The 24,216-nt window shown below is 39.2% G+C and overlaps 2 protein-coding genes across 10 annotated transcripts in view; both read left to right on the top strand.

The window, feature by feature from the left end:
- The first annotated feature begins 1,785 nt into the window (after nt 1-1,785).
- Nucleotides 1,786-10,263, top strand: ACYP1 (acylphosphatase 1). Its single transcript, XM_026008625.2, has 3 exons — nt 1,786-1,887; nt 2,307-2,404; nt 9,848-10,263. The coding sequence occupies exons 2-3, from the start codon at nt 2,315-2,317 to the stop codon at nt 10,061-10,063; spliced, it is 306 nt and encodes a 101-aa protein (XP_025864410.1). The 5' UTR covers nt 1,786-1,887; nt 2,307-2,314; the 3' UTR covers nt 10,064-10,263.
- A 1,375-nt stretch (nt 10,264-11,638) lies between these two features.
- Nucleotides 11,639-24,216, top strand: part of MLH3 (mutL homolog 3) — a 29,622-nt gene continuing 17,044 nt past the window's right edge. For 2 of the 9 annotated variants that reach the window (XR_012002251.1, XM_026008616.2), the window contains exons 1-6: nt 11,681-11,763; nt 13,075-16,427; nt 19,174-19,269; nt 19,969-20,054; nt 20,801-20,905; nt 22,000-22,072. Coding sequence is in view for 7 of the 9 variants with exons in the window: in XM_026008616.2 (XP_025864401.2) it covers nt 11,702-11,763; nt 13,075-16,427; nt 19,174-19,269; nt 19,969-20,054; nt 20,801-20,905; nt 22,000-22,072 (3,775 nt within the window). In the remaining 2 variants the exon portion in view is untranslated. The other 7 variants (XM_026008615.2, XM_026008620.2, XM_026008618.2 and 4 more) reach the window with 7 other exon arrangements.

Below are 24,216 nucleotides of genomic sequence, written 5' to 3'. Positions count from 1 at the left end.
CACAGAGGAACAGGAAACACCACAGTTTTCCTTCATATATTCTTAATCATCAGAGTAGCTGGAATCAAATGCTTGCAAGATGACTGTACTTTTAACAATCATCAGCCACAACTCTGTCAACAATTCTCTTTTCTCAAAAGAAATTCATGGATTTTGGTCATTTGGCTTAGACTGATTGATTCAATTTTTTTTTAAGATTCTATTTATTTATTCATGAGAGAGACACACAGAGGCAGAAGGAGAAGCAGGCTCCCTATGAGGACCCTGATGTGGGACTCGATCCCTATACCAGACCCTGGGATCATGCCCTGAGCCCAAGGCAGATGCTCAACTATTGAGCCACCAGGTGTCCCTGATTGATTCAATTGTGATTCTGGAGCCATGGGTTATTTTGCTTGTGCTTGTGATCAATCGATTTAGGTAAGCATTATTTGGAGTTTTTTTAGTAAGGTAGAATCTGGTGGGTAGCTTCCATAAGCACAAAAGGAGGAATAATGTCCTCTGGGACCTCCCATTCACTTACCCCCTTGCTACCAATTCCAGACTGGGGCATGACCCCAAATTTGAGGAGAAGTGAAAGAAAAAGGGCAGAAAGGTACAGGCATACTTCAGAGACATTGTGGGCTCTATTCCAATCACTGCAATAAAGTGAATATTGCAATAAAGTGAGTCAAATAGAAATATAACTTAAATATGCTGGTTTCCCAGTGCATTCTACTATAGTCTGTTAAGTATGCATTTGCATTATGTCTTTAAAAATGTACATACCTTTTTATATATAATAATGCTGAAATATATATGATATATTATAAAAATATAATAAGGATGAAAAAGTTTGGGGCACCTGTGTGGCTTAGTCGGTTAAGCATCTGCCTTTGGCTCAGGTCATGGTCCCAGGGTCCCAGGACTGAGCCTCACATCCCTTCCTCCCTGTTCACGCTCTCTCTCTCCACCAAAAAATTTTAGAAAAGAAAAAAAGTTTGAAATATTGTGAGAATTACCAAAATGTGACTCAGAGGGATGTCTGGGTGGCTCAGCAGTTGAGCATCTGCCTTCGGCTCAGGTCATGATTCCGGGGTCCTGGGATCAAATTCCACATTAGGCTCCGGGCAGGGAGGCTGCTTCTTCCTCTACCTATGCCTCCGCCTCTCTCTCTGTCTCTCTCATGAATAAATAAATACAATCTTTAAAAAAAAAAACAAAAAACAAAAACAAAGTGCAACTCAGAGGCACAAAGTGAGCAAATGCTGTTGGAAAAAATGGTACTGTTAGACTTCACCAATGCAGGGTTGCCACAAACCTTCAATTGTAAAAAACATATTTGTGAAGTGCAGTGAGACCAGGAATGCCTGTATGTGTCCTATTCAATTTATGTGTTTGTGTATTCAATGTTTATTGTCTATTTCCTATCCCCAGATTTTAAGTTTATCCAGGCCAGTGATCCTTTTTGTCCACTAATGTAGGTCAACCACCTAAAAGTGTGCCTGGCACACAGAAAGCTTTCAGTAAATAGTTGTTGAGTGGTTGAATTTATTTCAGGTGCTTCTTCATCGACGCCTTTTTCCAGAAAAAGAGAGCAGGGTTGCGCTTAGTGACCAAGGTGAGGTGAGGCCTGGGTCTGTAGAATCAGCGCCTAGACTCTGGACAGATCCCCAACCTTAGGCTTGCCAGTGCTCCCAAACAACCGTATTTGGAAGCCCCACCCCCTGGGCGGGCTCTGGCTGAGCCTTTCCACTTCTGATTGGTCGGCGGAGATGATGGGCATGAGAGACAGCGAAGGAGGGGCCGCTCTCTAGGCTTCCGGGCGCCGAGGCTACCCTGCAGTGGGAACCGTTGGCGTGCTGGTCGGCCGTGCTGTCCTGAACGCCCGAGAGGAGGACGAGGAGGGTGAGCCTAGGAAGGGGCCCCGTAGCGTGTCCATAATTCGATACCCCTAAAATGTTAGTAGAAGGGGATTCTGGTGGCCAATGGAAGCTGGGTCCGTGGGAAGAGAAAGGGATGGAGAGGGAGCCGGACGGGGATAGGTGTAGGGAGGCAAATGAATAAGCAGGTAACTGCCCCAGAGGGGACTCTGTGGGCACTTGCGACCCCAAGCTTCTCAGCCCAGGTGTCTTCCTGTTACTGAGCACGCCTGCGCTGGCACGTATCCGCTTACGTGCTCTGAAGTTCGAGGACCACAATGTCAGGGAAAGGTCGCAGTGGTTACAGATGGAGAAGTGTGGGTCTGACCCTTTCTTCCTTGGGATTTGAGGTCCTGGAATAGGATAACGAGTCCTTTGCTTTTCTGCTTTTCTGGTCTCTGACAGGTGTGGGCATGAACATGGCAGAAGGGGACACCCTGATATCAGTGGATTATGAAATTTTTGGGAAGGTCCAAGGGGTGTTTTTCCGCAAGTACACTCAGGTATGTGTCCTACAGGCTTTGGGGACATACCTACGTTACCTGCATGGAAACAAGAGACAGTGTTCCTGACAAATGTGTATTGGGGGAAACTGGCTATCTAGTAGCTGCATGGTGGTTTGTAGAGCGGTGGGAATGAAAATGCTTTGGAGTGGACAAAAGACAATGTAAATGGCAGAATCATGTGCTGTTGTCATCGTTCGTTTCTGATGGGGGTACCAGAATACCAGACACATATTAATGAGCTTCTCTCTTCCCAAGGGGAATTGAGGGCATCCCCAGTTCTCCCTGTTGTGGTCTTATCAAACCAGATCACGATTCTTGTAGGAAAGACAACGTTGATCAGATGGCATTTAAAGATTTTATTTATTTACTTGAGAGAGAGAGCACGAGGGAGGAAAAGAGGCAGAGGGAGAGGGAGAAGCAGGCTCCCCACTGAACGGGGAGCCCAATGCAGGACTCGATCCCAGGTCCCAGGGACCATGACCTGAGCCGAAGGCAGACAGACACTTAATTGACTGAGCCACTCAGGTGCTTGGATCAGGGGGCGTTTAGATGAACTCATGATGTTTATGAAATATATGTAATTGCTTCCTCTGTAGGAAGCTGCTGGATTTTCTTCAGACCTCTTTCACTTCGTCAACCTTGCCCATTCCCCCACTGGATTTCTTTCTGCTTATTATAGCTCTGAAAGAAGAGTTACCTTTCCGGGCTAAAGCTTTTCTAATGAAAATATCTATTCCAGGGTAGGTAATGGTGACACTGGATGTGGGTCTAGTGTTCCTAGTAGAGTGTTGTGGAGTAATTGTGCGGATGAGCTAACCATGGATGATGGCTTTATTGTCACTAATCTTCCCACAACATGTGCACGTAATTGCAATCTCAATATTCCTTCTGTCTCTGTCAAAGGGATATCTGGCTTTTGCCTTCTTCATGTATGGCCAACCCCAAAGATAATGAGTCAAGACTGCAGAGCTTTCCAAGTGTCCCATTCCTGGTACTGTGGCACATAAAATTCAACCCTGCAATCTTTGAAATATGAATGTTACATGTCATTACCTCTTTTTTCCAATCACTTGCAAATCATTTCCTCCCGTTTCATACTCATATATGAAGTGCTTGTTGAAAGAGAATTGCTGGGGGCACCTGGGTGGCTCAGTCGGTTGAGCATCTGCCTTTGGCTTGGGTCATGATCCCAGGGTCCTGGGATTGAGCCCTACATCAGGCTTCCTGCTCAGTGGGGTGCCTGCTTCTCCCTCTCCTTCCTGCTTATGCTGTCTCTTACTATCTCTTTCATTCTCAAATAAATATTTTTAAAAAGAAAGAATTCTTGAAAAGTCATAGCAAAAGTTATGTTGCAGTTAGCTTTGGTACCAATTATGCAGGGTAAATTCCTGTGACTTAGTAAATGGGGATGACAGCCTAAAGATTAATTGAAGTTTTTGAGGGAAAAGGACAAGACAGTAAGATAGCCCATCTTTCTCTACTGTCTCCACACCCCCCAGTTCAGAGAGACAATAAAAGAATGCAGGCAACAAATATTGATTTGGAAAACTGCAAGGAAAATACCATCTCTTTTTCTTTTGCATTAGACTTGGAGCTTATTCCTTATTACTTACAGTCATTTAACCATGTGTTCATTTCAACAGTTGTTTTCTTTCATGACAGTCTCTTTGTTTGTTGATATCTGGCCTCTTTTTTTTTTTTAATTTTTATTTATTTATGATAGTCACAGAGAGAGAGAGAGAGAGAGGCAGAGACACAGGCGGAGGGAGAAGCAGGCTCCATGCACCGAGAGCCCGACGTGGGATTCGATCCCGGGTCTCCAGGATCGCGCCCTGGGCCAAAGGCAGGCGCCAAACCGCTGCGCCACCCAGGGATCCCTCAAAGGGACTTTTTAAAAAGTTGAAATATAATTGACATCCCATAAAATTCACCCCTTTTTTCTGTATCATTAACACTTTTTAAAATTTTTGTTTAAATTCAATTAACATATAATGTATTCTTGGTTTCAGGGATAGAGATCAGTGGCTCATCAGTCTTATATAATACCCAGTCTTATATAACACCCAGTGCTCATTACGTCACGTGTCTTCCTTAATGTCCATCGCCCAGTCACCCCATACCCCCATTCCCCCTCCCCTCAGCAATCCTCAATTTGTTTCCTATGATTAAGAGTCTCTTATGGTTTGTCTTCATCTCTGATTTTGTCTTGTTTTATTTTTTCCTCTCTTGCCCTATGATCCTCTGTTTTGTTTTTTTAAATTCCACATATGAGTGAGATCATATGATAATTGTCTTTCTCTTATTGACTTATTTCACTTAGCATAATATCCTCTAGCTCCATCCACATCATTGCAAATGGCAAGATTTCATTTTTCCTTGATGGCTGAATAGTAGTCCATGGTATATTTATACCACACCATCTTTTTTTTTTTTTTTTAAGATTTATTTATTTATTCATGAGGGAGAGGCAGATACATAGGCAGAGGGAGAAGCAGGCTCCTCACAGGGAGCCCTATGCAAGACTCGATCCCAGATCCTGGGATCACACCCTGAGCTAAAGGCAAACGCTTAATGGTTGAGCCACCCAGGTGTCCCTATACCACATCTTCTTTATCCATTCATCTGTTGATGGGCATCTGGGCTCTTCCCATAGTTTGGCTATTGTGGACATTGCTGCTATAAACATTGGGGTGCAGGTGCCCCTTCATATCACTACCTTTGTATCTTTGGGGTAAATACCCAGTAGTGCAATTGCTAGGTCATAGGGTAGCTCTATTTATTCAACCCTTTGAGGAACCTCCATACTGTTTTCCAGAGTGGCTGCACCAACTTGCATTTTCACCAAAAGTGAAAGAGGGTTCCTCTTTCTCCACATCCTCGCTAACACCTGTCATTTCATGCCATTCTGACTGGTGTGAGGTGGTATCTCATTGTGGTTTTGATATGTATTTCCCGGATACCAAGTGATGTTGAGCATTTTTTTCATGTGTCTGTTGGCCATTTGTATGTCTTCTTTGGAGAAATGTCTGTTCATGGCTTCCGCCCATTTCTTGATTGGAAAATTCACCCTTTTAAATAAAAGTGGATTTTAGTGGTTTTTAGTGTAGTCACAAAGTTGTGCATTAATTCCAGAATGTTTCATTATCCCAAAAAGAAATCCCATCCCTCTGCAGCCCCTGGCATTCATTAACTTCATCTCTGTCTCTATGGACTTGCCTATTCTGGACATTTAATATAAATGGGATTATGTAATATGTGGTCTTTTGTGTTTGCCGTATTTAACATGTTTTCGAGGTTTATCCATATCATAGCATGTATCAGTATACTAGCCCCCCTTATCTGCAGGTAATACATTCCAAGACCCCCAGTGATTACCTGAAACCGTGGTTAGTACCAAACCCTATATATACTATGTTTTTTCCTATACAGACCTACTAATGATAAAATTTAATTTATAAATTAGATATATAATATCTAATTATTCACAGCATAATGATGCTGTGAACCTTTATATATTTGTTTTTATGTAAACATTTTCAATCCCCTTGGGTATATATACCTAAGAGTAGATTGCTGGGTCACCTAGTAAGTCTCTGTATGACTTTTTACAGAACTGCCAAACTATTTTCCAAAGCAGCTGTACCATGTATATCCTCTCTAAAAATGTGTGAGAATGTCAATTTCTCTAGATTCTTGTCAACAACTGCTATTGTCTTTTTTATTAGGGCCAATCTAATGAGTATGAAATGGTATCTTATTGTGGTTTTTTGTTGTTTTATTTCATTTTTAAAGTATTAATGAATTTTAAAAGATTGAGGTCATGCAAAGTGTGTTCTCCGAATGCCTTTTATTTCTTTTTCCCTGCCCTGGCTAGAACCTCCCGTATAATATTGAATAAAAGTGGCAAGAGCCACTTGTCTTGTTCCTCCTGATCATAGGGAGAAACTGTTCAGTCTTTCACCATTAGATATGATGTGAGCTGTGGGTTTTTCACAGATGCTTTCTATATCAGGGTGAGTATGTTCCTTTTTATTCCTAGTTTGAGTGTTGGATTTTGTCAATTTTTTTCCATCTAATGAGTTGATCATCTGTTTTGTTTCATTTATTAATATGGTATTTTACTTTATTTATTAATATTGTGTTTTAAATAATATGAATTTTAGGGGCACCTGGATGGCTCAGTCCATTAAGTGTCTGCTCAGGTCATGGTCTCAGGGTCCTGGGATTGAGCCCCATATCAGGTTCTGTGGGAGCCTGCTTCTCCCTTGCCTTCTGCCACTCATTTCCCCTGCTTGTGCTCGCTTGCTCTGTCAAATAAATAAATAAAATCTTTTTTAAAAAATGTGATTTTTAAACTATGGTGTATTGATTTTTCTGTTTAACTGTCCATTCATTCCTGGGATGAATCATGGTGTGCCATCCTTTTTATATGTTGCTGGATTTGATTTGCTCATATTTTGTGGGAGAGTTTTGTGTCTATATTCATAAGTGATATTAGTTTATAGTTTTCTTTTCTTGTGATGTCTTTGCCTAAGTTTGATGTGAGGGCAATACTGGCTAACGGAATGATTTGGGAATTTTCTTCTGTTTTTTGGAAGAGTTTGTGAAGGATTGGTGAAAGAGTCTTCTTTAAACATTTGGTATACCTGTGAAGCCATCTAGTTCTAGGCTTTTCTTTGTGGGAAGTTTTAAATTACTAATTCAATCTCTTTACTTGTTATAGGTCTATTCAGATTGCCTATTTCTTCTTGAGTCAGTTTTAGTAGTTTGAGTCTTTTTAGGAATCTTCCTTTTTCATCTAAGTTATCTAATTTGTTGGCACACAATTGTTTATGGTGTTCCCTTATAATCCTTTTCATTTTTGTAAGGTTAGTGGTACTGTCCCCTCTTTAATTACTGATTTTAGTAATTTGAGCCTTCTCTCTCTTTTTTTATCAGTCTAGCTAAAAACTTGGCAATTTGGTTGATCTTTTTTAAAGAACCAACTTATGGTTTCATTGATTTTTCTCTTTTTTTCTATGCTTTATTTTATTAACTCCTAGTCTAATCTTTATTATTTTTATCTTTCTGCTTGTTTGGAATTTGGCTTGATCTTCTTTTTCTAGCTTCCTAAGTTGGAAGTCTAGGTTATTGATCTGAAGGGAATTTCTTTTTAGATTGAAACTGGAATTGGTGATTATGTTCCTTAAAATAATGTTTCCAGAATATGACTATGAGGAAGAATTAGCCTTTTTGGATTTTTCTTAGGAACAAACACTACTTGCTTAGATATTCAAAATGGAACACGAGTCAGCAACATTATACTATCATTTCAAAATAAGAACAGAATCAGGGCAGCCTCGGTGGTCCAGCAGTTTAGTGCTGCCTTCAGCCCGGAGTGTGATCCTGGAGACCCTGGGTCGAGTCCCACGTCGGGCATCCCTGCATGGAGCCTGCTTCTCCCTCTGCCTCTCTTTCTCTCCGCCTCTCATGAATAAATAAATAAAATCTTAAAAAAAAAAAAAAAAGAACAGAATCAAATGCACAATTAAAACCTACCGGAGGGGGATCCCTGGATGGTTCAGTGGTTTAGCGCCTGTCTTTGGCCCGGGGTGTGATCTTGGAGTCCCGGGATCGAGTCCCACGTCGGGCTCCATGCTTGAAGCCTGCTATTCCCGCTGCCTGTATCTCTGCCTCTCTGTGTGTGTGTGTCTCTCATGAATAAATAAAATCTTTAAGAAAAAAACAAAAACAAAATACAAAACAACCTACCGGAAATTCCCATCCTCAATACCAGTCACATTTGGGGTTTTTTTTTTCACTCTTAAGAGTTCAGATAAATCACATTGCAATTTAAAGATTTACTTGAGGGGCACCTGGGAGGGGCAGTTAGTTAAGTGTCTGCCTTCAGCTCAGAGTCATGGGATTGAGCCCCATGTCCTTGGCTCCCCACTCAGTAGGGAGCCTGCCTCTCCCTTTTCCCTCTGCTCTTCCCCCTGCTCATGCTTTCTCTCTCTCAATCAAATAAACAAAATCTTTAAAAAGTATATCTATTTGACTTTATAAACTACTGCTCAAAATTCAATATAATCATTATAGCTAGTTACCATGTGAGTTAATTTGAAAGAGCTGGGGATAGCCAGTTCTCCTAGGTTAATTTGAAGCAGAAGAGTGCAATTGTTACACAAAGTCAATTGGATGTAGTCTTCCTTAAAATCTATTCTCTGCATCCTTTTTTTATGACCCCCATCTTTGGCACTTAATATGTGCTGTAGGTATCTTCTATTTTTTTTCCTTCCTTAATTTCCCCTGTATCCCTTAAATTGTTATTTGACTGCAGTCTCTTTTTGTTCATTATACAAACATGTCTTTGCTTTGAACATAACTGATTTGATAGATACTTTAGTTTCTCATCAAACATGGTTTTGCTGTGCAGAACATTTTCTTTGGCCAACTGCAGCAATTTCCCATATTTGCTAGGTCACTCCTCTGGCATTTGGGCATGCAGTCATGGTAACTCCCATTTTCTTTTGTAATCCGATTCTTTCCATTTAGATAAGTTACTTTAATGATAACTTTTCTAATATTTCTGCTTGCAAATTTTACCAAAAAAATTTATCTCTAAACATTGCTACCTCTCCCAGTTTTTCAGTCGTTCCACAGTTTCATGACTTAGAGGAAAAAATGTTGGAAAGACTAAGAGAAAAGCAACTACAATGATTACATGGTCTTGATAGACTTATTCTACTTTAAAGGTGTGATTATTTAGACAGAAGAAAGTCAAGTGAAAACCTTATAGTTATGTAGTCTCATGAAACTTTGATGTTCAGAGACTGATCACTACATGCTTTTTCCTTCTCTAGGAGGAGGACAGAAAGTGGACTTTGGATATAACATAAATACCTTGGATTAGACAATTTTTCTAAAGTGAGAACAAATGAATGTGTTGCCCAGGAAATAATGATCTCTAAAGATACAATGAACACTCATTCATCTGGATTTGTTTAGGTGTGGTCTTGGCTGAAGACAAAGAGAAGGATCAGATAACTTCATGCTTTTTCTATTTAATATACCCACTAGATTCTTGATTAGGAGAAGGGAAAATGAGCAAGATACAGCCCAGTATCCTAACAACAATTAGCCTTAGGGAATGGTTTTGAAAGCATCTGATTTGCGTTAGTACTTAAGTCTTTAGTACTTAACCAAATTGACTATATAGTGAAAATTTCTAGTGCCTAGGTTTTATAGGGTAGAAGAAGGAAGTGGAGTCAAATGGCCAACACTTCATGTTAAGGTCAATGAGATTCTCCTTGCTGTAGTTCTGTTTTGACTGTTCTGGACAACATCAAATTAGTTTCAGTGGCTTGATTCTAGGCCAAGATTCTGGCAACAGATTGTAGTCTCACTGTTTTGTCCAATCTCACTGGATTTTACTCTCTCTTGTATTTTTCTTTCCCTTAGGCTGAGGGTAAAAAGCTGGGATTGGTTGGCTGGGTCCAGAACACTGACCAGGGCACAGTGCAAGGACAATTGCAAGGTCCCGTCTCCAAAGTGCGTCTTATGCAGGAATGGCTTGAGACAAAAGGAAGTCCCAAATCACACATCGACAGAGCAAACTTCAGGAATGAGAAAGTCATCTTAAAGTTGGATTACTCAGATTTCCAAATTGTGAAATAATGGCCTGAATTTAAATTTTCTAAAATAAACTTGCTGGCTTTGTTTTTATTGTTATTATAGAACTAGTCTGTGTTCAGTATTAGAATGGGTCAGTAAGTTATGTTAGTATAGGTATTTGAATATTACTGTATAATATATGTATGATAGAAAGATGACAACTCTACACAGTTCTAAATAAATAAAGCTACACTAGAACCTTCTGCATAGGGTCCTGTCTTTATTTTTGGTGAACTTCATTTTGAGCAATATAAGAGGTTATATATCAGTAAACATCTGTGGGAAGAGAATTTTAATGTAATTTAAAGAGAGCTGAAAGAAAAAGCAGTTAACTCTGAATCACTTTTTAAAATGGCTTCCATGCAGTTTTCTTCCGGAAATTCCATACCTAATAATAACAAATACCACAATTTCAATTTGTTAGTTGTTCAAATGACATTTTAGACATATTACTTTTACTTTTCTGGAGTATCTGCTGTCATTCCTCTCCTCTGGGCAAGGATTTCATATAAAGCAATGCTATGGACTAAATTGTATCACACATACCTTGCCTACCCCCAAATTCATGTGTTTAAGTCTTAACAGTACCTCAGAATGTGACTATATAGAGATAGCACCTTTGGAGAGGTAATTAAGGTTAAATGAGGTCATTAGAGTAGGCCTCAATCCAATGTGCCCCAGTGTCCTTAAAAAAAGAGGAAATTGGACACAGGCATGTACATGCATAGAGGAAAAGAACATGTGAAGACACAGGGAGAAGACAGCCATCTACAAGCCAAGAAGAGAAGCCTCAGAAGAAATCAACTTGTCAACATCTTGACCTCAGATTTATAGCCTCCAAAACTGTGACAAAATAAATTTCTATTGTTTAAGCCAGTCTGGTATTTTGTTACAGCAGCCCTACAAGCAATAATCAGGATTTTGCTTCATCAGCCCTTCACGTTTCCCAATTTGTCTTGGTCAGCCATTAAACAGGTATACAGCAAATGCTCACTGGACTTGTCATAAATTACAATTTTTGAAAATGATAGGTTTCAATGAAAATGAGACAGCAAAAACAGGATTGGTTAATAATTTCCCAAACACCTATTCTCACAGTGTTCTTACAGTTCTCATCAGTTAGAAAAGGAGCTGCGGGGGCATTAGGAACATCAATAAAAGTCAATGAAAGGAGTCTTGGTGTCCTTGCCTGTAAATTAAGAGGGTTGAGCTAGTTTCTCAGTCTCTTCCACCTCTGAAATGCTGTAACTACAGAAGATGGGAGGCTGTGGATTTATTCACCCATTGAGTACCTTAACAGGACAGGCACTGTAAACAAAACAGATAAAATCCCCACCTTCAGATAGTTGACCTTCTAGTCAAAGACCTACAAAACGCAAATTGAATTAAATGGTAGGCAGTAGGCGCGAAGGAAGAAAGAGGAAAGGAAAACGAGAAAAGCAAAAGTGAAAACTGCCGGGAACAGCTTTTCACATCATGCTAACGAGGTGTAAGGACGGAGAGTTCGGGGTACCAGCGGTTGGAGACCCCCCACCTAGCCTCCCAATCAGAGAACAGCCGGTGCGCATGCGCATTTGCGTGTCGCCGACGAACGCTCGTTCCTAGCCAGTCGCCTCCGCTGCGCAGGCTCGTGGCGCGTGCATGAGCCTCGCGAGCCGACGTGCGCGCGCCCGGCGTCCGAGGCGGTTGGTGGCCTGGAGTTGGTGAGGCGCTCTTCAGGGGGACTCGGGGGAAGGCACGCGTCCAGAGGACGGTCCCGGGAGCCTTGTCACGGCGGAGAGGCCGTGACGACCTCCGCGGGCGTGCTTGGGACCCCGCTGCGCAGGAGGCGGCCGGAGGCCTCGTGCGGCGGGGCGGCCGGGCTCGGCCGGCGAGTTGGGGGAGGGGACGGGGTGGAGCCGGAGCCTGGGGGCCTGCAGCGGCGGGCCTGCGCCCGGGAGTCCCCGCCCCTGGGGACCTGCACCAGACCGTGGCCCACGGAAGACTGCGATGTCCTCAAGAAATCGTTAGGTTGGTTGGGTAACAAACAGCATACCCATTAGACGTTCCCCGGGTCATTTGCTGCGGGCTGCAAAGTTACTTATCTTAAAAAACAAAACAAACAGGAAAAAACATCAAATCTGCGATTTAGCTCTGGTGTTCCTGGCTTTGGAGAACTCCTCCTCCCCCCTGCGAGAGGTCCAGTCACGCTGCCCTCTCACCTGTGAAGAAGGAAGGAGACCTTGAATGGCACTCTAACCTTAATTTATGCGGCAGGAGAACATCACTCTTGCTAAGGTAGTGTGTAGCCACCTGTCAGATACCAAAATGCTGTCAGCTTCCGAAAACTGTTTCTCAAAGTGTGAACAAGATTCAAAAATCAAATGCTACAGAAAGGTTGATCGTGAAAAGGAAGTTCCTGCCCTACCCATTCCCATTCCCAGTCTCTTTCCTCTGAGGCAACATTTAACCAATTAGTGATGAATAATAATAACCTCTTAATGCCCATCTCTTCTTGAGACAATTTGAGTTTTTAAGTTTCCTCCGTCTTTTAACACTTCATTATGAGTTTTTACTAAAAGTCATGGTTATTGTGTAATGTATAAATATTATGAAACTAGCTTGGGTTTTTTTTTGTGTGTGTGTGTGTGTGTGTGAATTTCTAGCTGAATTTAATTTGAACATCTGTTTTTGGTGAAGTGATTAGAATTTTGAACACTGTCTTACGGGTCAGCTTCAAGTGTGATTATGATTTCACTTTAGGGCATGTGGGATTTAGAAAGAAGCAGTGAAAATTACGAAATTGTGAATGCCGCTTTGGATATTAAATCCATCGCACCAAACATGAGCTGTGTGATCTGCCTAGAGATCAAAGCAGTAATTTGTGTTGTTTTATTTTTTTACAATGTGGTTTAATAAGAGATTTAATTTACCTCAAATGGTATTTCTCTGTAATGCTTGAGAGAGATGGATAATGCTGTGTGACTCGGAGGCTTTGATTGTGTGTGTGTGTTTTGTTTTGTTTTCTCCCATAGGCAATTATTTCCAGTGAAAGAAGGAAACCAGTGCCTGGCGTTCTTACCAGCTTTCTACCTTGCCATGATCAAGTGCTTGTCAGTTGAAGTACAGGCCAGATTGCGCTCCGGTTTGGCAATATGCTCCTTAGGCCAGTGTGTTGAGGAGCTTGTCCTCAACAGTATTGATGCTGAAGCAAAATGTGTGGCCGTCAGGGTGAACATGGAAACCTTCCAAGTTCAAGTGATAGACAATGGATTCGGGATGGGGAGTGATGATATAGACAAGGTGGGAAATCGTTATTTCACTAGTAAATGCAACTCTATACAGGACTTGGAGAATCCCAGGTTTTATGGTTTCCGAGGGGAGGCCTTGGCAAGTATAGCTGACATGGCCAGCGCTGTGGAAATTTCATCCAAGAAAAACAGGACAATGAAAACTTTTGTGAAACTGTTTCAGAATGGAAAAGCCCTGAAAGCTTGTGAAGCTGACTTGACTAGACCAAGTGCTGGGACAACAGTAACAGTATATAACCTATTTTATCAGTTACCTGTAAGAAGGAAATGCATGGACCCTAGACTGGAGTTTGAGAAGGTTAGGCAGAGGATAGAAGCTCTCTCACTCATGCACCCTTCCATTTCTTTCTCTTTGAGAAATGATGTTTCTGGTTCCATGGTTCTTCAGGTCCCTAAAACCAAAGACGTATGTTCCCGATTTTGTCAAATTTATGGACTGGGTAAATCCCAAAAATTAAGAGAAATAAAATTTAAATATAAGGAATTTGAGCTTAGTGGCTATATCAGCTCTGAGGCACATTACAACAAGAACATGCAGTTTTTGTTTGTGAACAAAAGACTAGTTTTAAGGACAAAGCTGCATAAATTCATTGATTTTTTATTGAGGAGAGAAAGTATTATATGCAAACCAAAGAATGGCTCATCCAGTAGACAAGTGAATTCAAGTCCTCGGCATCGGGCTAATCCAGAACTCCATGGGATATATGTAATCAATATGCAGTGCCAATTCTGTGAATATGATGTGTGCATGGAGCCAGCAAAAACGCTGATTGAATTTCAAGACTGGGATACTGTTTTGGTTTGCATTCAGGAAGCAGTGAAAATGTTTTTAAAGAAAGAAAAATTATTTATGGAATTATCAGGTGAGGACATTAAAGAATTTAGTGAAGATAATGATTTTAGTTTATTTAGTGCTACTCTTCAGAAGCATGTGCCCTCTGATGAGAAAGGTGACCAGGTCAATTTCCAAGAAGCATGTAATAGTATTTCGGATTCCTATGAAATGTTTAATATTCAATCAAAAGCTGTGAAAAGAAAAGCTACTATAGAAAACAGAAGAAACACCGAGAATTCTAGAGATTTGGAAGGTATCAGAAGAAAGACAAATGATTCATTTTTGTATAATTATGAATCAGTTGACCCAAGCCATAGTAAAGTGATGGAGTCATCTTTACAAACCAAAGATAGCTCTTGCTCAGAATCAGGGATCTTGGAACAACAGACAGCTGAAGTATCAGAATCAGGAGAAAATGAAAAACATAAAAAACTTTGCTTAGAACTTAACTCTTCAGAAAATCTCAGTAGAATCCATTCAGAAATGTTTGCAAGCCCTTTTCAGACATCATACTGCTTTGAGAAGAGTGGAGATGATCTAGAAATACAAAATACAAATACTATTGTTAATGGCATGGCTGCCAGTATCCTGAAAAATAATGGAATTCGGTATCAACTAGAGAGATTTAAAGATGCTACCGAAATGGGATGCCAATCTCTGCCTTTTGCAACAACACTATTGAGACTACATGGTGCTCAGAGAGAGGAAGAGAAAAAAAAACAGCCTAGTAATTGTGGAAGAACAAACGTTTTTAGTTATGGACAAGTTAAATTATGTTCCACTGGCTTTATAACTCATGTGGTACAAAATGAGCAAACTAAGTCAACTGAAAGAGAACATTTACTTAAAAATTGTATTCAGCCTGGTCCCATGAGTGCCAGAGAAACGTTTCTAAATAGAGTGTGCCATTCACTTCAGACTCCAGAAATCAAAGATAGAACCAGCACTTTAAATAAGAAATTTGCTCAACTGTCTAACAAAAAATTATGCAGAACAAATATAAGGTATGGGGTAGAGAACAAACCTATAGCAACTTATAAAAATGTTTCTATTTCTCAGGAAAGTAGTAAAAACTCACAAATAGATTGCTTATTACCTGACACATCCTCTTCCCCTTGGTGTACACATATTTCAAATGGTAGTAAGAAAATAAATAAATTGATTTGTTCCTCTAAACCCATAACCCATAAAAAGCTAAGCTTAGGTTCACAACTAGGATCTTTAGAGAAGTTTAAGAGGCAATATGGGAAGGTTAAAAATCCTCTGAATATGGAAGTGGTAGAAAATAATAATTTTGAAATCTCTACCAGTCTCAGTCCTCAAGTTGAACCTGGCATTCCATGGAAAGACCAGAATCACTTAGACAACTCAGACATTTATAAAGTAGCTACAATGAAACATGACTCAAATAATAGTTGTCAACCAGTAAGTCACATGCTTTACCCAAAGAAGTTTCCGTTCTCCAATGAAGAAGATTGTTTGGAACAACAGATGCCTTGCTTAAGAGAAAGTCCTATAACTCTAGAGGAATTATCTCATTTTAGCAGAAAACCTTTGGATGTCAAGCAGTCTCCTAAATCTTTAGCCTCTAAATTATCCAGAATGAAAGGTTCCGAAGGAGAGACTCAAGCAGTGGAAATGATGAGTCATTTTGATGAACTTCCACAGTCAGATTCCAGTAGGAAAGACCATGACTTGTGCAGTGGGTTAACCCTAGATTCTTGTGAGTTAACTAAAAACAAGTATGAAAAAACAGAGAGTGACATCATTCCAGTGTTGGACTCTGTCACACAGGATAATTCCTTCAATAAAGATAGTGAAACATCCTCTAACAAGAGTACAACAGAGAATTCTGTGATACCAGAAACTCCTTTGGTGTTACCCTGTGATCGTTCTAAAGATGTCAGTAAAGATTCAGATGTTCTTATAGCTTCAGAACCACAGATAGGAAGTCCTGATTCTCCCAATAGAATGTCAGTGAGTCATGTAGAAGTTTCCACTCCTGACCAGAATGGAACTTGTTTTCAGAGTGAAGAATCTATAGCAAGAACTTGTTCTGTAGATGAAGAGTCAAGCACATGTTCTTTGGATTGGCAGCAGCATTTTGATGTAGCCCTAGGGAGAATGGTTTACATCAACAAAATAACTGGACTTAGCACATTCACTGCTCCTACTGAGGATGTTCGGGCTACTTGTACTAAAGACCTGACAACTATAGCTGTGGATGTCCTACATGAGAATGGTAAGTATGTAGTATTCACTAGCATGAAATGCTTTTGTTTTTTTTTGATTTTATTTATTTATTCATGAGAGACACAGAAAGAGAGGCAGAGCCATAAGCAGAGGGAGGAGCAGGGTCCCTGCGGGGAACCTGATGGGGGACTCGATCCCAGGACCCCGGGATCACAACCTGAGCCAAAGGCAGATGCTCAACCACTGAGCCAACCAGGTGCCCCATGAAATGCTTTTAAAGGTGGAAATAATGGCCAAAACATGAGGTAATCCTTGCCCAAAGAGATTATCTCAGCTGATGGAACATTTTGAAGTTTAATTATAAACTTTATGATATATGAAGATTCTCTAGGTTCAATACAATTTATATCTAGAAATACAATGAAAGACAGAATAGAATGGAATTGTATGTGTATATATCTGTGGGTGTGTGGTTGGGATAGTAGAGTGAGGCCATTGTAATGAAAATGATACTATTAATAGTTGAGAAATCCACTGTGCTTCCCTACCCTACTTTTCTTCTCTCTCCCAAACATACAACTCCTAGAAATTTGTCAGTAAGGATACCTGCAAAGCCAGTGTGATATTTTTCTGGAAGTTGCTCTCTGCAGCTCCCAAGTAAAGGGCCAGAATGATTCTGTAATCATCCTAGGTTTCCCAGATAATCTATGGTACAGTGCTATATATGTATGAACTTTTTTTATGTTTTTAGAAAAAAGGATCTTAAAGTTTTTGGAACGTAGGTAAAGTATACTTTTCAAATGGAGTTTGTTATAATACATATGCTAATCCATTTGCTCTGTTTATGCTATAAGTAGCTGTTATTCAGGAAGATAGTGTGGCTTTTAAATCATACCACAAGGCTAGATCAGAGCCTACATTGGAACTGTTGAGTTTGAAGGTCCAGTCAACATTAAAAGTGACATTGTTTTGGCAGTGTGTTGACAGCCAGGTGTTGGGAGATGGTAAAGCTGATTTCCATCTGGCTATAATCTTGGTTTTGCATCAGGAGGATAAACATTAAATGTACATCCATATTAAAATCTTGAATGTTGCAAAAGAATGTAAATTGTATGAATGTAATTGCAAATTAACTCATAATCCTCCTTAGAATGAATATCTCTAGCAGGAGCCTCAGACTTATCTAAGGTTAAATAAGACTTTTAATTTTAAATGGCTTCCAGTGTTTTCCTTGTGAAAAAATAGTTACTGTAGTAACATAAAAAGTATTAAATAGGAGAAAACTCTGGTCTTTAAATATTGCTCCTGAGACTCTCAGGTTGCTCTTAAAGACGTGTTTTTCAATCTATGTAACTTAATGCCCTGATTTATACTGAGTGCTTATCAGAGGTAAGCCTAAGGCACTGGCACCTCATCTTTCTGAAATTCAGCTGCTTCTAAAATGGTGACAAAAAAGAACTGGATGACATTAAACTGAGGTGTTTGTTGCTAAAACAAAGGGGGAATCTCAGCTGCCACACTCAACATAAACATCTGCTCCTATTAAATCAATCTAGATGTTTAAAACACTTCGATCTACTTAACTTTCAGGATTAGCAAGTTTTGTAGTGAACTTTGAAGGGTCAGGTTAACTCAGTTTCATAAGGAAAAATAAAGTATGTTGGATATAGAAACAAGGTCCATGGAAAGATGGCTCCTAAGCACCCTCCATTCACATGGAATGTTACCTGTCTGCAAAGGACTGATGTATGTAAGACATTGGGACACCACTGTTGAACCATACATAAAACGTTACCTAAGGTGAATTGTTAAAAGGTAAATTAAATTGTAGACAAGAGAAGATCTGTAAAGGTAGTTTTAAGGAGTAGTGTCAAATCTCCAAGTTCTGGCAGTTTTTTTTCTTTAAAATGCCTTTTACTCTGTTGTTTCTATTATGGTAACCCTACCTTATTTCACCTTACCCTTTAATTTTATCATTCTGAATGAATCTCTCCCAATTCTTGCCCAACAGATTTATCTTTTTCAAATAATAGTTTCATGTTTTGCTGGTATTCAAAAACTGTCAAATTCAGGCATAATTTCTAAAAAATCAGACCATCATTCAGAGAGGAGGGCAGTTTTTGGACCAGATCTTACTGGACTTTGGAGTTTAAATTGAGGACTTTTCATTCATTTATTCATGTATTCATTCATTTATTGATTGTTCATACCGTGCTAGGTTGCAGATTCACTGACTTGGCTTTCAGGAGTTTACAATCTATTGGCGAAGACAGCTATCTAAATATAACATGGTGAGATAAATGTTGTAATGGAAACATATTTTGGGATGCCTGTGTGACTCAGTGGTTGAGTGTCTGCCTTTGGCTCAGGGCGTGATTCTGGAGTCTCGGGATCGAGTCCCACTTCAGGCTCCCTTCAGGGAGCCTGCTTCTCCCTCTGCCTGTGTCTCTGCCTCTCTCTCTCTGCGTCTCTCATGAATAAATAAATAACATCTTAAAAAAAAAAAGAAACATATTTTGGGTATAAGAGACCTATAAGTTGTGACCATTGAGAATCAGTGATCTATTTTTGGTGCTCATTCTGTATGGTATAGATGGATAATGGCACTAAGCATTAATGTAGTAGGTTCCTAAGTTAGTATAACTTCATTAAAGTACTCTGACTCTCAATCTAGTGTTTAGTAGTCTGCCTTATTTTTTTATTTGGTTTATGCAGAAATATTTTATGTAACTTGATTTTTAAAATAAGTTATATTTTGAGTTCAAATGTGTAGGTTTTTCTTTTTTTACATTTAGGAACTCAGTATAGGTGTCATCCTTTTAGAAGCGACCTCATTCTTCCTTTCCTTCCAAGAGCTCGGGAAGAGAGGACTATGATGAGACAGAACAAAGGTAGGGGCAAATAACAGAGATTGCTGAGACACCTAGTATGTACTATATCACCTAACTAAAAAAAAAATTTTTTTTTTTAAAGTAGGGTTGTATTATTAAGCTTGAGCAGTGCCAGCTGTGCCTTACTGGAACCAGGAATTCCCCCACGGTCCTATTTAACAACAGAACTAAGTAATTCAGTGCATGCATTTAGATCAGAAATTACTTTTCCAGACTTGAAGTCAATACTGGGTGATTATGCACAGTCTGTGGTGTCTTGTGATTGAAGAAATATCTCTTAAACATTGGCATTGCACTACAATTGTAGTAGTTTTATGTAAGCAAAATTTTTATTTTCAAAAAAAGCTACAGACATAGTGTTTGTTCTTTGTTTCTAAAAATAGGTAAGGTACATTTTAATCTAAAGGAAGTGAGACTACTAATTTGAAGCAGTTTCTTCTCGACTTGTATTCTGAAATATCTTTTGAAAATAGTTTGGAGAAAAAGCTATAATGCCAGAAGATACAGTCATCAACTCTAGTTTAAAAAGTAACAGATCAAAACAATTTAGAGATCCAGCAAACACTGAACATTTGTAGAATATTGGAACAATATGTCTGATCTTTGGTCTTGAGGCTGCACCACACCAAATACAAGATGCCATTCATCTTTTTTTCTGATGCTCTTGATACCAACTTTACCTGTCTCCTTTTGCCTTAGATACTGTGGATGACACTGTTGGTAAAGAATCACTTCAGTCTTTGTTCTCAGAATGGGAAAATCCAGTATTTGCCCGTTATCCAGAGGTGGGTCTGTAGCAATTTTTCTTTGCTTGTTATTTTAAAATTTGTATTTCATTTAAGTTAGGTATGGGCATGAATGACTATACTAATTTTTAATTACAAATGGAAAGTGGGCATGTTTCCAAATAGTTTATTTGGAAATACTGTTTAATATAGAGAGGAGGAATCAGAATCCATAGCATTTTGGGAACTCCCACATTTTGTATTAAACATGTGTGATCATTGTGTGAATAGTGAATGTGTTTACCACTCTTAAAAACCCTGACTTACAGCCTTGGCAAAGTATTTATGGGGAGGTGATAATTAAAAAAAAAAACATGTTAAATCATTATATAAAGTAGTGAGTTTTCTACTGGAGGGACAGTCCATCCTTGGACATGAGTGTACATTCTCTCCTCAATGGGTTATCACAGAATGTACTTTGTGTGTTGTAATGAAGGTGTAGAATAAATGAACATTTGATTACGGATTTTTCAGTTAAGATGTGTTTAAGGAGTTGATCATAGGGCATAAACAAATTGTTAATCTGAAACAATATTGGTTTTGTTAGTAATTCTGTTTGTAACCAAAAATTATTAAGACTAGTAATTCACACAGTTTTTTGAATTTCTGTAAGTTTCTTGAATTCAACACACCTCTAATAGGTTCTATGAAAATGAATGTTTTAAAGCACTTTGAGACCTTTGGCAAACAGTTCTGCAGATATAAAGAATTAAAATTTAAATGATGCTTATGCTGGATCTTTCTAGGTTGCTGTTGATGTAAGCAGTGGCCAGTCCAAAAGTCTAGTGGTTAAAATTCACAATGTCTTGTATCCTTATCGTTTCACCAAAGAAATGATTCATTCGATGCAGGTAAAAAATTGACTTTGAAATCTTGTAAAAATATAGATAAGATCTAAACTGGGCTAAATCTTGTGAAATTGTATTTATTTAATGATCTAGACCACCGTGGTCAAGGCACATGTGCTTTTTTAAATCTTACTGGAACTTTTATTATCCGGAGAAAAAGCAAAGGACTAATTTTAATTACAAAGAAAAAATGTCTTTAGTAATGTGAGCAGGTTTGGAGAGATGAATTATGGCTTGAGGCTCACAGTTTCAAAGATTATATATTGACTTTATATTTTGACAATAATTAATTAATCAACAAAATACTGTGGAGACCTTGTCCTTAAATGAGCAACAGTGCCCCGTTGTAAATGACCGCCTATTGTGTGAGGCTACAAATGACATGGCTTAGGAGACTCCAGATTGAGGAGCTCTATTAACAAAAGGGACCCCTTGTCTCCTCTGCTTTGCTAGTTTTGCCTTCTCCCTATACCACTCAGGCCATCTTCATCTCCTTATTTTTAGTATGGAAACAAATTAGGAGGTTAGACAGATACAGGTAAACTCCTCACCTGGCCTTGATGTGGTGCTAGAGCAAAGCAAGCTCAGATATAGGGGAGTGGGGTAGGAAAGTATGAGGAGAACCTTTCTGTACCCGGACAGGGAAGAGCCACCGAGGTTAAAGCCCCTGGTGACTTTTAACTTACAGCTCTAAGGAACTGCCTCTTCTGAAATTATTTTCCTTGCTTTTGCATAAATTTTCAAAATTTATTTCATCCCCATTTGGTAGCAGTCTCTGGTCATATTACATACTCAATAAGAGTCATTCTGTTGGGAACATTTCAAGTCTACTCTAAAGTCTTAGATTTTCTTAGCATGTCCCTTTTAGAATCCTTAGCTTGTAATCTCCTTTCTTTTTGTGTTCTGATCATTCTACTTGCCCATTTTTCAATCCTTCCTAATGACTCCCTCAGGTTCATCAGCACCTTACCATAGTCTTAGATATGAATGTTATAATGCAATGACTCTTAACTAAGTATAGTTTTATCTCTTAATATGCAGATAAGGCTTTGTTAATTTTTATTTAGTGTTGTACCACTTATTTGAATGTATGACAGGTTCTCCAGCAAGTGGATAACAAGTTTATTGCCTGTTTAATGAGCACCAAAACTGAAGAGAATGGTGAAGCAGGTAAGATTGGAGTTTAGCCTTTATTAATATGGAGCTGGTCTTCTGATAGCCTCTTTTCAAGGTATTTTTTACATACAATACAGTTGCAGTGATTTGGACAGGTTAAAACCCAATTGGGAAAACCAATCTAAATTAATATTATGAAAGAACAGGTTTTTTTTAAAAAAATATTTTATTTATTTATTTGAGAGAGAAAGTGAGCAAGTGCTCTCATGAGAGAGAGGACGAGTGGGGTGGAGAGGGAGAGGGAGAAAGAAGCAGATTCTGCACTGAGTAGGAAGCCCGACATGGGGCTCGATCCCAGGACCCCGGGATTATAAACTGAGCCGAAGGCAGACGCTTAACTAACTAAGCCACTCAGGCACCCTTGAAATAACAGTTTTAATGTACAGTAGTTTTATATTACATATACAGAGACATACATATGTAAGATACATGTTAAATTATTAATACTAGTTACCTTGGGAGTGACAATAAAGGGGAAATTTCATCTTTTACTCTTTAAAATATTTTATATTGTTTGACTTTTTGATAATGTGTTCATGTATTCCCTTTATAATAATAGAAAGTCTATATAATAAACTCCTCTTAAAAAAAAAAAACTCCTCTAGGTTTATCAAGAGTTACATACAGTATCTTGGTGACTTGCTTTAATAAAACAATAATAGTTTGTAAACAATAATATTAACTCATTCAACAAATATTGATTGTTGCATGCCAGGAACTGTACTAGGCCCTAGAGCTACAATGGTGGGAAAAAAATACACATCTAAGAGAAACAAATAAGTATATAAACATTAACATTTTAATTCTAGCTAGTGTTACGGAAGAGAGAAACAGTATGCTGTAAGAAAATATACTGAGAGATTTGATTTAGACAGGGGGGCCTGGGAAGGTTTTCTTGATAAAGTGAGATCTGAAGTATGCATGTGAGCTAACTAGGTAAAGAAGGGAGGGAATAATATTGTGGGCTGAGGGAATGACAATATTCAATTCGTGATTTCCTCTCCTCTAGTGAGACGAAGTAGGACAAATGCAACTGGAGTGAAAGCATAGAGATGAGGCCAGAGAAGTAGCTTCCCACCAGTTGGAAGTGCCAGTTAGAAGCTTTGTATTTGTCCCAACACCAGTTGGAAACAATGGAAAGCTTTTTATTTTCTTTTTCAGTGTGTGTTTTTGTAGTGGCACATGTCATATCACATTTGTACTTTGAAAATATTGCTTGGGTTGCAGTGGAGAATGGAGTGAGGGTGGGGTGGAATCCCAGTAACTGCAGAGAGACTGGTAGGAGGATTTTGCAATATCTAAAAACGATTGTTGGCTAAGACCAGAGTGGACTAGAGAGAACTGAGTGCATCGGAAAGATATATAGGAGATAAAGTCAGCAGGGTTCGGTGATGCATTGGATAGATGAAAGGAAATCAAAGATGACTCCTAGTTTTCTGACCTCCATAACTGAGTGGCTGATGTTGCAGGACCAGGTGACAGAGATCCTAAGGAGAGACTCAGATATCTGTGACATGGTAGAGAGGGACTGAAGGAGGGTGATGGGGAAAGACAGTTTGTTTATTGGTTTGGGCTTTTTTTTTTTTTTTAAACTGGAAGACACTTGAGCACATTTATGAGGAATGCTTGATAGTGTACATGGCTGAGAGCCCTGAGCACCAGTGAAGGACTTGGGTCCAGACAGGTAGACCCACAGGCGAGTGCTTCTGAAGTTTGAAAGCAGTTCATTCTCTTTGTATTTCAAAGTATTCCCTTTTACCTTGCTTACATGGTAGATTTACTTAGTAAATGTCGTAAGAGATCAAAGACAGATTAAAAGATCCGTCAGAATTGTCATAAATATGGAATCGGTGAAAGTCAAATTCTGATAGTTTTACTGATCTGGGAAAATTAATAGATTTCTCCAAAGGTTTTGATTACCTGGGATTCTTTGTTGTTTAAAGATCTTATTTATTTTAGAGAGAGAAAGAGAGCGACTGTGAATGGGGGAGGAGAGAGGGCATCCCAAGCAGAATCTCAAGCAGATGCCACATGCACCTAGTTCAGAGCCCCGATGCAGGGCTCAATCGCAAGACTCTGAGATCATGACCTGAGCTGAAATCCTGAGTCGGATGCTTAATTGACTGAGTCACCCAGGC

This window comes from Vulpes vulpes, chromosome 6 (assembly GCF_048418805.1).
Source record: "Vulpes vulpes isolate BD-2025 chromosome 6, VulVul3, whole genome shotgun sequence".
Classification (NCBI taxonomy): Eukaryota; Metazoa; Chordata; class Mammalia; order Carnivora; family Canidae; genus Vulpes; species Vulpes vulpes.
Note: the sequence above shows the minus strand (reverse complement) of the source record. Positions and strands in the feature narration are given on the sequence as shown.